The 12,181-nt window shown below is 34.1% G+C and overlaps 1 protein-coding gene across 1 annotated transcript; it reads left to right on the top strand.

The window, feature by feature from the left end:
* The first annotated feature begins 1,034 nt into the window (after window positions 1-1,034).
* On the top strand, window positions 1,035-11,885 carry LOC118043454 (fatty acid amide hydrolase). Its single transcript, XM_035051432.2, has 20 exons — window positions 1,035-1,559; window positions 2,190-2,299; window positions 4,148-4,208; window positions 4,427-4,614; window positions 4,824-4,953; window positions 5,191-5,268; window positions 5,387-5,534; window positions 5,725-5,837; window positions 8,472-8,547; window positions 8,649-8,720; window positions 8,826-8,880; window positions 9,020-9,091; window positions 9,233-9,313; window positions 9,475-9,578; window positions 9,670-9,762; window positions 10,518-10,586; window positions 10,788-10,852; window positions 10,998-11,059; window positions 11,140-11,235; window positions 11,585-11,885. Exons 1-20 carry the CDS (start codon window positions 1,460-1,462, stop codon window positions 11,645-11,647), a joined length of 1,836 nt encoding a protein of 611 aa, XP_034907323.1. The 5' UTR covers window positions 1,035-1,459; the 3' UTR covers window positions 11,648-11,885.
* Window positions 11,886-12,181: the final 296 nt, after the last annotated feature.

The raw sequence follows: 12,181 nt of genomic DNA, 5'->3' as shown, positions 1-12,181 counted from the left end.
TTATTTTTAATATTAATACATCAAAAGGATTCAAAAAATATAAAAATAATAATTTAAAACTAATTATTTTTTTAAAAATATAATTAAACGACAATACCCAATTACATGACCTAAAAGTTGAATTAACAGTTGAAAAGCTTGTTCGCATATCTATCTTTTAAATAAAGACTCTGTAGCAATTATATAATTTCCGTAACAAAAATAACTTTTAAAAATATCACTCGAGCTATCTAATAAGACAAATTTTGAATTCTAATAAATGAAATTAATAAATAGTTGGTCATAAGTGAACTTGGTTGCAATTAGTGTGTGATGCAAAAGCATTTAATACATAGTTGAAAAATATAGATTTAGTTAATGAATTGTAGCTCAATAATTATCATTAATGAAGCTCAGTTACCATTAATGTCTTTTTTCTAACAAATATTCTCAAATCTAAATCTTTTACTTAAAAAATCAAGATTCAACTTCAAACTTAGAGATTTTGTTAAATCAGAATTCAATTTTTCTAAGTATCAGTTACATGAAATTATGCTAATCAACTTCAAACGGTGTAAACCATGTTTTTAAATTTTTTTTTTTTGTAAAAGATTAATTTTTTTTTTGTATGTTTTGAATCATTTTGATGCGTTAATTTTAAAAAATAAAAAAATATTATTTTGATATATTTCAGCATGAAAAATATTTTAAAAAATAATCACAATCACATTTCCAAACAAGCTTATACATCTAGTAGGCTACCTTGAAAGATTTCTAACCAGAGTTTGACTTGTGTTTCAAGTTCAATTAATTTTTGATCTGCTTATATTTTATCTACCCATGACTTGATTGATATGTATAAACTCAATTCAAATTAAAACCGGAAAATTATAATAACAAATTAAAAAAATATTGTTTTATATATGTATTGATCCAACAACCTCATGACTCGTTCTTTGTAGAATACGAAGTTGAGTGAGATAACTATCTATGTTTTATTATGTTAAGAGTGAAGGAGTATATCAAGATTAGAATATTAGACAAGAAACACAGAAGAGCTTGAGATAGTCATATGATGGAGGAAAAGAACACGACAGAGGCAGTTAGCAAGAACAAGAAGGAAAGAAACCAAACGAGTTCATCTGGCAGTTACAACCCGCCAAGAAAACAAAATTTGCTAACGTCCATCAACTTCTTTGATTTTCTCAGCCCAATATTAATATCCTACCTTACCTGAAAACGACTCTCTCTCTCTCTCTTCTTTGTCTACAGCTTTCTTTCCATACCTATCTACGAAGGGAGCAGCTCAATATTAGCTTTCAATCAAGTTACAACTACAGCATTTTCCTTGTCATCTCCGCCCTCTTGGTCTCAGCTCTTGTCTATATGTACCCTTTTGAGGTGGTGGTTTCTTTTTTGTCATGCTAACCTCTGTCAGTATTCAGTACTGCTTCATTCCCTAAAACCTACCAACTTTCTCATGGGGTTGTTCAGAGCTAAGGGTGTGGTTTACAAGCCTGTTGAGAATGTTAATCTTGGCCCTGATAGTGATGAATCCTATATAAAAGCCAATGTTAAAGGTTTTCATTTCCATCTTCATTCATGTTCTTCCTTTTGATTGCTATGATTGATCTTTCTGTTTTCTGCTAACACGGGAATCTGTAGACGAGTTTTAATGTTTTGTTGTCTCAGTATTGAGATTCATATAATGTTATATCATTTTGTAGGCAGAGAATTTTGAGTCAACGGAACATAACAATCAAGTGAATCATGTTTGTATGTCCTTTTCTGTTAAGATTCTGACTGTTAATTTGTTGGTCTGGTCTGGAACAGTAATTAATCGCTCTGTTTAGACCGAAATTCTGGCAAGACAGGTTGCTTGAATACAACTTTCTGAAGTACTTTTGTTTGTTTGATTATTCAATGTTCGCAATTTAAGACTGGAATCAGTGATGGTGAAATCAAATACTCTTAATTAGAGTCTAGACTAGTTTCACTACGCTTCCTGTCCTTTCTTCATCATTTAATTAAAAGCAGAATTACCAAAAGCAGAAGCATGCTATTTTGAGGTCTTGATTAACACTCGTATGTCCTTGTGTATATGCCTATCCTTGCCTATATCAACGCATTTACTTGTGTTTGAGTTTATTTTCATCTCGTTGATAAATGGTACGTGCACTATATGCTAAAGTTTGCGTTTGTTTCATAAGCTCCTCGCATGGCTGGATTTCTTGCCAAGATTTTCGCCTGGTTTCTAGAGTCGCGAATTTTCGGACCATTCCTTCTGTACATCTTGAAGAGAAACAATCTAATTCACAAGGTATGTCTTTTCGTTTCTTCGTCATCTTAAACTGTAACTCTGTTCCTAGCATCTTTTTCATCCTCCTATGAATGATCAATTATGCAACTGTTGATCTGTTACATTTCCCTTCTAGTTAATTGTCAACATCTCCTTTCCCTTTTGCGTCGAGCTTTTTTACTAATCAGTGATTATAATCAAAACCATTTCAAGAAACATCATTAGCATCTCTGCTTTGGTTCCTTCCAAGTATGCAGCTTTCTCAAATTTCTTCTTTCTGAATTGTCATCTTTAAGACTAATACTATACGAGGGCCCATATTTTTGTAATAGTCCAAGGTAGTTGTTATTGGTAGGTTATGAGTATGCAGAATGTACGCATAGTTCATTGAATTTATGACCCCATTTTTTGTTCTTTCTTCTTATATATATATTTTTTTAAATTGTTGTTTGACAAACTAACCAAGATGTAAAGTAAATTCAGAATAACCAAAATTTGTGTACAATGCTACAATGCTGAATTAGATTTTCTTTTGGTAGTGAGATTAGACAGCGACACAGTATAAACTAGGTGTGCTCCCTTGATACATCACCTAAGCTGATTTTAGCCATTAATTTTGGTATGAAAGTAAGCTCCTTCAATGGCTATAGTCCCCATATGGCTGTACTGGTGTGGACAGGACCACTCTACAATCTTGCCATAGGGTTTTTAATGGTGCTATTTATTGTTAAAGGCACCGTTGGAGCTTGGTAGCTGCAAGGCCACCTGGCCAAAGGATAAAGTGCATATCGTCATCTTCACTTCATTGATCTTCTTTTGGGATTGTTGAGTATATAGTTGTTTTTGTTTCACAAACCATATTGCTGACTCTTCCACAGCCAAATTCTTAAATACCTAGTCTTGCCTACTTGCAGAGCTGCAAGCCCTCGTTTTCTTCGCAAGAAACTGTTGAAATGACAGCCATTAAAGATTGTTTTATTGTGATCCTTCGAAATATCCCAGCAGAATTCCTCATAAACACATAGTGGCATTATCAACTGAACGATGTTGACTAAACTCACACTTCAAGAATATGTCTTAATTAACATTAGCAAATGCAATTTCTTATCTCAAAGCCTCCATCAAATATTGATTCATATAAAATCCCACCACTGATACTAAAATAACAATAGTAATAATCATGGTGGGGGCAGCTGCGGCATTGCTGGTGATAGTGATGATGATGAGAGCTCAGAAAAGAAAAAAAGATTATAAAGTTGCGATCCATTTGCTCTGCATTGCATCCAGTTTCCGATGAAAAATCACGGAACATTGTTGAATATCCCGATTCACTGGACTACCAAAAGTTGTGGATTACTAGAGAATGACAAATGAAGCATAGGATGATTCAGCCATGAGCAGTTTTTATGTGCACAAATGCAAGCTTCCTGGTAGCTGAAAAACAAATATATGAAATGGTACGAACTCATAAACCATAATTCGAAATCCATGCCACCTGAGGTTTCAGAAATAAAGTCAAAACCAAACTCCCGGTACCAGAAAGAAGCCTCAGCCATTCAATTTTTCATCAGTTGATGTTCATAAAATCCAGGAAAGAATACTTGATTTTCTAATTGTTATGTGTTTCAAATATGCTTGAGCTAGAAAGTAGCAAAACAAAGATAAGTTGTGGAACATTTAAAATATCAGATTTTTCATCATGTCATTGGAGGGCTTGTTACTCGTTCACAAATCTTGCAAGCTGGTCATATGTATATGAGGTCACGCTTTAAGGCCTCATTTTGACATCACAAAAAGAACAACCTTTATTACACCATTTCTTTCTGATATTCTATGTCAAAGACTCACGAATGCCTGCAACTCTTTCAGCTTGTTACAAATGCAGAGCTGGAGGAATCACCTGTCTATGTCCCTTTGCATCCATTTGAAGGTAGGTTCACTACCTTTAAGTTTCCACCTCTTCTACTATCTCTGGTACTATTCAGTCTGTAAATTGGTTATAGTTACAAAAAAAGTTAGCATCAAGCATGTCTAGAAGAGAAAACCCTGATCTTTCAGGATTTCAAACAATTATAACATGATCAGCCATTTATATTGCTTTCATTGGAGTTCCATGAGAAAGATTTTGATTTCAGTTCATCACTGCAGAGCTCAATGAAAAAGAAGTCAAACACGTAAATTCTGATCTATCACCATCTGAACAAGTTCAGCAGGCAATTGGTTGTCTGCCTCTACCTTCAGAGAAGATTGTTAATGAATTGAAGCCATCTTCCCGTCGCTGGACAATAATGGATTATTCTAAAGCATATAGCTCTGGAGAAATAACTCCATACAAGGTACGTCATTTCTTTCATGAGATGTTCTTTTCCGTCGTTGTTTGAAGTTAATGAAGCTGTAACTTGCACAAACACTTGAAACCTCAAAGTCTAATTACGTGATTCAAAGGCTTTCTTTCAGTCTCTTTTCTTGTTGCCGTCAAGCTTCTCGTGTAAAAAAATTCAAAGCTGTTTCCCATAAGTGCTTGACGTTATTCCACTTAGCACAGGTTGCAGAACGCCTAGTAGCTGCAATCCATGAATCTTCCGGTCCTCCACTGGACATGGCATTCTTTATTAATTATGATGCTGAAGATATTTTAAGGCAGGCTAAAGAATCAACTCTTCGGTATGAAAGAGGTAGGCTTCATCGAAACTCATGAGTCAATCTTTGCACATGAAAAAATATATTGCAAGTTCGATAATCATCCTTCCAGCAAGAGTGCACTATATGTTTTATGAAAAATATTGGGTCTGAATTTATTGATGGTCTCATTCTTGTAGTCTCCTGAACCTTGTTATTTTCTTCTAGCCCGCTATATTAAAGTAGTTGCTATGAACATGCTACAAAACTCATACTTGTTCTGTTACACCCAGGGGAGCCAAGATCAGTTCTAGATGGAGTTCCAGTTGCAATCAAGGATGAAATAGACTGTAGCCCTTATCCAACAACAGGTAACTCATCGCTGACCATTTTGGTTTAACAAATTTCTCTGCTTAATTCTTCTATTAGTATACACTTCCTTCTTGTTGTTGTTTTCACTGATGCTATATATCACATTGATTTTTCTAGGTGGCACTAAGTGGTTGCACAAATTTAGACCTTGCAAAGGTGATGCCTTCTGCATTTTGCGCCTCAGATCATGTGGTGTGGTAATTATTGGAAAAACCAATATGCATGAGCTTGGCGCTGGAACAAGTGGAATAAATCCTCACTATGGGTACAAACACTCTGCTTTTCTCCTCTTATAAATTTGATAATATCCTGCTAGAAATCTTGGAAGCCACAACAAAAATACAGTACAATCTCTTCTTTTTTTCCTGTAAATTCAAATGTAGTTTATTCTTCTCTGTTTAACTTCAGAAAGGTCTAAGAAAATGATGGTATCTCCACAATTATGAATGTTGCAGGGCTACTAGAAATCCATACGATCCTGGCAGGATATCTGGAGGTTCTTCTAGTGGATCAGCTGCAGTGGTTGCTGCAGGACTTTGCCCTGTTGCCCTTGGTGTTGATGGGGGAGGTACTTTAAATTCATCCTTCACTAAACAGTAATCGTATTGTGATTTTATATGTAGATTAACTGAATACAGAAGCTAAGCTGAGAAACACAAAAATAACATCTGCTGTTGTTATTTCCCAGTTTATGAATTTCACTGACACGCCAAGAGGAAGATATTAACTGATGAATTTAAAGCAAAATAGACAAGAATTTTATTTATACAAAGACACTTGCAACCACAACTAGCTTAGACACTCACTAGCTATACTTGTTTTATCACTCACCACTGTTTTTCTCACAGTCGCGGCACTACACACCACTTAAATCTCACTCTCTTGCACTCACAAGTTCTTATTTTACAGCACGCACACCACTTTTTTCTAAACCTATTCTTCTCACTTGCTGCAGACCCTAACACAAATACTTAATATACATACTAAGTCGGTTGAAAGAATTGTATAGAGATCTTTTTATTTATTTATTTTTACATTAATGAAAAGTTGGAACTAGAATTCTCTAGAGATGTTATTCTTGCATTTGTGGAAACTAAGTCCAGATTTGCTTATTATCATTATCTATGTTGAAAACATCACCTATTTAATCTTTCATGCCAGCCTCTCATGTAGAAAGGTGATAAGGTAATTATTTTTATTATATATATTTTTAAGATTTGAGAAATTCTATAATAAGGTGGGGTTGGATTTGATAATTAGTTGAACTCAAGAAAACATAGGTTTGATAAGATGTCAAACCTAATATACTTGGGATCAGTCACTAGTCGAGCCCAAAGTATCATGGATCTAGCGATATGCTAGACCCATGCTAGATTCAACCATTAGTTGAATTCAAGGTAATACAAGTCTAACAAGATACCAGATCTAATATACTTAGGTTTAGCAGTGAGTGAAAGCCAATGTAATAAAAGATTGATGAAATGTCAAACCAGATATTTCTAAAATGAGAAATATCATTCTAATTTGAATTGGAATTTAGAATTGTACACATTTAGAATTGTGCACGTGCTAATAATAGAAAGTCTTTTGTTATTTCATAATAAAACAATATCATTAATAACTTTATAAATATCAAACCAATTTCTATTAGGACAATATAAAATGTGCCAAATCAAGAATCTATTAATCACTTGAGTTACCAATAAACATAGTCAAAACACTTTTAGCATCATAAGAAATTCTCCATTAACTAGTGACATTTGTAGCATCAAAGGTTTTTTTTTACTTATTTATCTTATCTTTTTGCTTAAAATAGTTCTTCCTAAAGTTTCCTACTTCATGACATTCAAAGCACTTATTTTTTCCAGACTTTGATTATGATCTGGCATATCTTCACTACCTGAACCCTTATTATTTTTTCTACCCCACAATTAAGCCTTCTGCATAATCATTATTATAAATCTTTGACACTCATTTTCTCAACTCCCTGGAGCTTAAAGAAGTTTTTACATATTCAAAACTAAGACTATTATTTCTATATAGCAAAGTATCAACAAAATAATCATAAGATGAAGGTAACAAACATAATAAAATCAAAGTTTGATCCTCATCTTCAACCTTAACATCAACATTTCACAAATCTAAAATTATTTTATTGAATTTATAAAGATAGTTTTTAATGGGCATACCTTCTTTCATCTTAAGAGTATATAACCGATGTTTAAGATACAATCAATTCGTCATGGATTTGGTCATGTAAAAAGTTTTCAACTTTTTTCACAATCTAGTAGCTTTAGTCTCATCAACAACCTCTTTTAGAACCTCATCAAACAAACAAAATTGAATAGCCTTTCCATGAGATTTTCTTTCTCCTCATCATCCCTTCCCTTAAAAAAAATATTTACATCTTTCAGTTCCTTAAATAAACCTTGTTGATCTAACAAGGCATGCATCTTAATACACTATAAATTGAAGTCATTCCTACCATTAAATTTATCAATATCAGACTTCACTATTGATTTTACTTTTGTCATCATCATGAAAGTCAATTGATAACTAGGCAAGCTCTTATATTAGTTTGTTGTGGAAACAACCCAAGAATCTCAAACCAATTAACAATTAAAGAAATATAAAAAAACAAGTACAATCAATTTAACAAAAACATACAAATAATTTATATGATTAAGCAACTTAGACCTACTCCACAAGTGAGATGATCAAATAAATTCACTATGAAAAAATAAAAAATTATAAAATGCCACACAAAATTGCTTTCTCATCCAATATCTTAAAGTAACCCAAAACTCACATTTTCTCTCCTCTTTAGCAACCACTCTCTAGCCAATAAATGTAGAGAATGAAAGAACTTACAAATAAACTTTAACTCTAAAATATAATAACTTTAGCTTTTGTATATGGAATAAGTATATAAATATTTTTTTTCTCACTTGAACCAATAATTTAAGAAAACCCCAATATTCTTGTTTTACTTTCCCTAGAAATCTTAATATTCTTGTATAAATATTTTTTTCTGCAGCTTGCCAAGATCATATAGACAGACTTTTTTAACAAATTAATAAATTTATTTGTGAAGGAAGGTTCTGCCATTTATCCAGAAAATTCTGCAAAATTGTGAAACATATCACCATGTATCATGTCAATAATATCTAAGTATACACACCTTTCATCATAATGTAATTAGGATCCGTGAGAATGCCTGCAGCTCTTTGCGGTGTTGTTGGTTTCAAACCAACTTTCGGGCGTGTACCTCACTCTGGGTTAGAGCTCATTTCTATCTTGATTTTATTTCAGAAATATTTGGTTTTCTCAACGCAGATGAAATTTCAATATTGTGAAGATAAATTTTCCATTTTTTCAGTGTTCTTCCTCTGAACTGGACAGTGGGGATGGTAGGAGTGTTAGCAGGCACAATAGAGGATGCATTTATCGTGTCAGTGTCATCTCTTTATTTGAACTTTTTTTCTGAGTTACAATTATATGTTTCGATGCCTTTTTCATAAATTTGAATAGAGTTCAAAGTACATTATTTCTCCAGTTATGCAGCTATAAATGGCCCGGTTCCATCCCATGAAACCTCTGTTATACCACCAGTAAGAACCTGCTCCGCAACTTTCTTTTAAGTTTAAACTCCTACCTTCTGAGCACTCTTTGGAAGTGGCCTTGTTAACTGCTTCAGAGTAACATCTGATAAAACACAAATCTTTCCTTCTCTGTTTCTGAAACTATTAGCCAAAGATGTATTTCCCAATGCTACAATCAACAAATTCAGTGTCAGACATCACACTGGCAAGATACGGGGAGGTTAGTAAATTATCAACCTTGGATTCACATATATTCTTGTTTCAAGTGAATTATAATCATGCAGAAAAATCCATTTATCTGTACCAGATCATTCTTCTGATTCTTTCCTTTGATTATTGAACCACGAAATGGATCCATTAGTGGTTTAATGATTGCAGTGAGGATATTAGAACATGCTGTTCCCTAGCATTGCACAAGCTTTCTGAGAAGCATGGTTGGAAGGTATAGATAATATATCATCCTGTGCAAAATACGATGCAATGATGAAGTTTTCTGCATGTTTCTTTGAAGAAATTTAGGCCTTCAATTTTCAAGGAAGCTCTTGACCAGCTTGGCCATTGTACATTGTCTGCTAATGCTTTATATGGTCTTTTGCATGCAAGACTGTAGATGTTACCATACCAGACATAGAGGCGATGCGCCTCGCACATTATTTAACAATTGGATCTGAGTGCACCGCTGCACTTAGTTCTTATCTAGAAAAGTTGTGAGTTGTCTCTGGCTACCACATTTTCATCTTTCTTTCCAATAAAATATTGTTAAACATGGATGGTGATATTATGTGCTCTTGAAAAAAGGGATATTGCAGAGTCAGGATGGGACGTAAGGGTAGCACTTAGTGTTTATGGTGCTTTCAGTGGTGAAGATTATATAAAGGCTCAGAAACTTAGGTACATTACTGGCTACATTTCTTTGTTTTTTTATATATAAATTACAAGGCATGGTGACAGTTGAAATTAAAGTGGATCATAAATGGAATACCAGCTTCCAGCGTCAGTAAATTCCGAAAATCTGACTTGAAGATACATAACAACATGATGAGCCTTCATATGCTGCATTTCATTTTAGTTTTTCTGGTTTTCATCTTGTGATGACTTCTAGTTTCAAATATTTCATTGGTGAAGCTTTGTGTTCAGTACATCAGTGGCAAAAACTTTTGTTTCACCCCAAATCTGCACAGTACTAACTAGCAATATTTAGTTATCTATGGCAAAGTAACTCTACTATTTAGCTGGCCATTGTTTCATGTAATGGTAAAAGTCTCGAGCTCCTAAACACAAGTAGCGGATTCACGCAAAAGTTCTTGAAGCTTAAGATCATTTCCCTTCAATCCCCTGCTAGTGTTCTGGATTGATTTCTAGCAGTGTATCTGGTTCTCAAGATATTATACTTTCATATAAATTCTATCAATGAGTTCACAAGTCAATTTCATTGATTTTTCATTCCAGCTCATATTTAAACTTCAATTAGACATTCACTTATCATCAGCATTTCGAATCCCCTTGGGAAATAGATAGCCTGTAGGTGAAGTTTACTTGTTAGTTAACAGCAAATCACTTGTCATTTTGACTCCTACATAATTCTTCATCTAGTTGTTTGCATTTCATGACTACATTTAATGATTCAAGATCCTATGCATTTGCAGGAACCGCCAGATACAATTTCACAGGAATATATTTACAAAAGCAGATGTCATTGTTACACCAACAGTAGGGTATTGATTTCTCCTTTTATTTGTCCTGTTCAAATGTTACTGATGCATGCTCTCCCGTATTTGTTTCAAAGGGCTCAAATTGCACTCTATAGTTGCTATCCTATACTGTAGACAGTATTGCATGTATGAAGCTACTATCTTCGACATCAAAATGCGCTTTCATCCCGCTTATGCCTGATGTTCATCTATTTTATACGACAGCGTAACTGCATACCCTATTTTGAATGATGCTCTCGAGACTGGTGAGCTGGACTACATAAATGGAGGTAAGAAGTTCATGGCATGGCAAGATTTTAACAAAAAATGTACAACGAAAATGTTTGAACCCTCAAATGGCTTCACTATAAACTTTCAACAAGTCAAATAAAAGTACAATTTCGTAATCATGTTGACCCACTTTTACTTTTGCAGCTGCGCTAGTTCGGTATCAGATAGCAGGAAATTTTCTGGGATTACCGGCAGTTACTGTTCCGGTAATGATCTTCAATGCTAGCTCCTGCTCATTATTTTATTTGGCTAGTTTTCTTCTATTAACCTGAAATATGTAACACAGGTTGGATATGACAAAAAAGGGTTGCCTATAGGCCTTCAATTTATTGGAAGGCCATGGTCTGAACCAACATTAATCCACATAGCTTATGCTATGCAGGTATATTATCAATTTATCATGTTTTAAGATTTAGATTTGTATAATGTTCCTCTCCTTTTCTTTCAATTTGACTCTTAAGATGCATATTAAAAATGCTTGCAAACTTGATATTCCAAGTATTCATGTCGAGCCATATGCATGATGTGCTACTATTATTATCTTTTCCACCACCAGTGATGGTGTTTTCCATGTAGCATTTAAGATAACTATTTGGCTAATTGTTTCAAGGAAGAATCGTCTTTGCAAAGCTCCCAGGCAATCGGATTGTCTTAAAATTTGAAAGTCTTTTTACAAGATGTTCATGTTATTTATGCATAGGGACTGATCCGTGAAGTATTTTTGGTTTCAGACTCTGTGCATCTCAGAGTACAGAAAACCACAGGCTTTCTATGATTTGCTCAAGAAGGATTAACTGAAACAGGAAGCTTCAAAAGATGGAAGACGGTCTTTCAATTGTCAAAGTATTTCTACTCCTAGTTGTTTCCTCTTGCTCTTTATGAAAATGTAGAAACGTTTTGCATGGAGTGCCTGGTTATCCTTAGCTTTTAGCACTACCATGTAAAAGAATTTCCACAATCAACATGTATTTTATATTTGATAAAAAAAAAAAAAAAAAGGTTACTTACATATTGGTTATATTTGTATGCACATAAAAGCAATCATACCCAGCATTTCCACTTGCACACCTGCAGGCCTTATTGTCCAATTTTAAGACTTTGAAGCCATCCCTCAACATGATCTTTGTCAAACTTTATCAGCCATATATAAGGTTTCCGCTCTTGTCGGCTCAGGCTCTAGCCCTTCTTGTTCAGGAACCCAACCTACTGCCACAGATTCATTCTCACGCATCTTGCCCTGTTCTTCTTCCCTCTGTTATTTATCAACCTCGAGGTTTAAAGGCATATTTCGTCCCCGGATAATAAATAGCCTATCTGTATCCAACTGT

Source organism: Populus alba, chromosome 7 (genome assembly GCF_005239225.2).
Source record: "Populus alba chromosome 7, ASM523922v2, whole genome shotgun sequence".
Taxonomy (NCBI): Eukaryota; Viridiplantae; Streptophyta; class Magnoliopsida; order Malpighiales; family Salicaceae; genus Populus; species Populus alba.
Note: the sequence above shows the minus strand (reverse complement) of the source record. Positions and strands in the feature narration are given on the sequence as shown.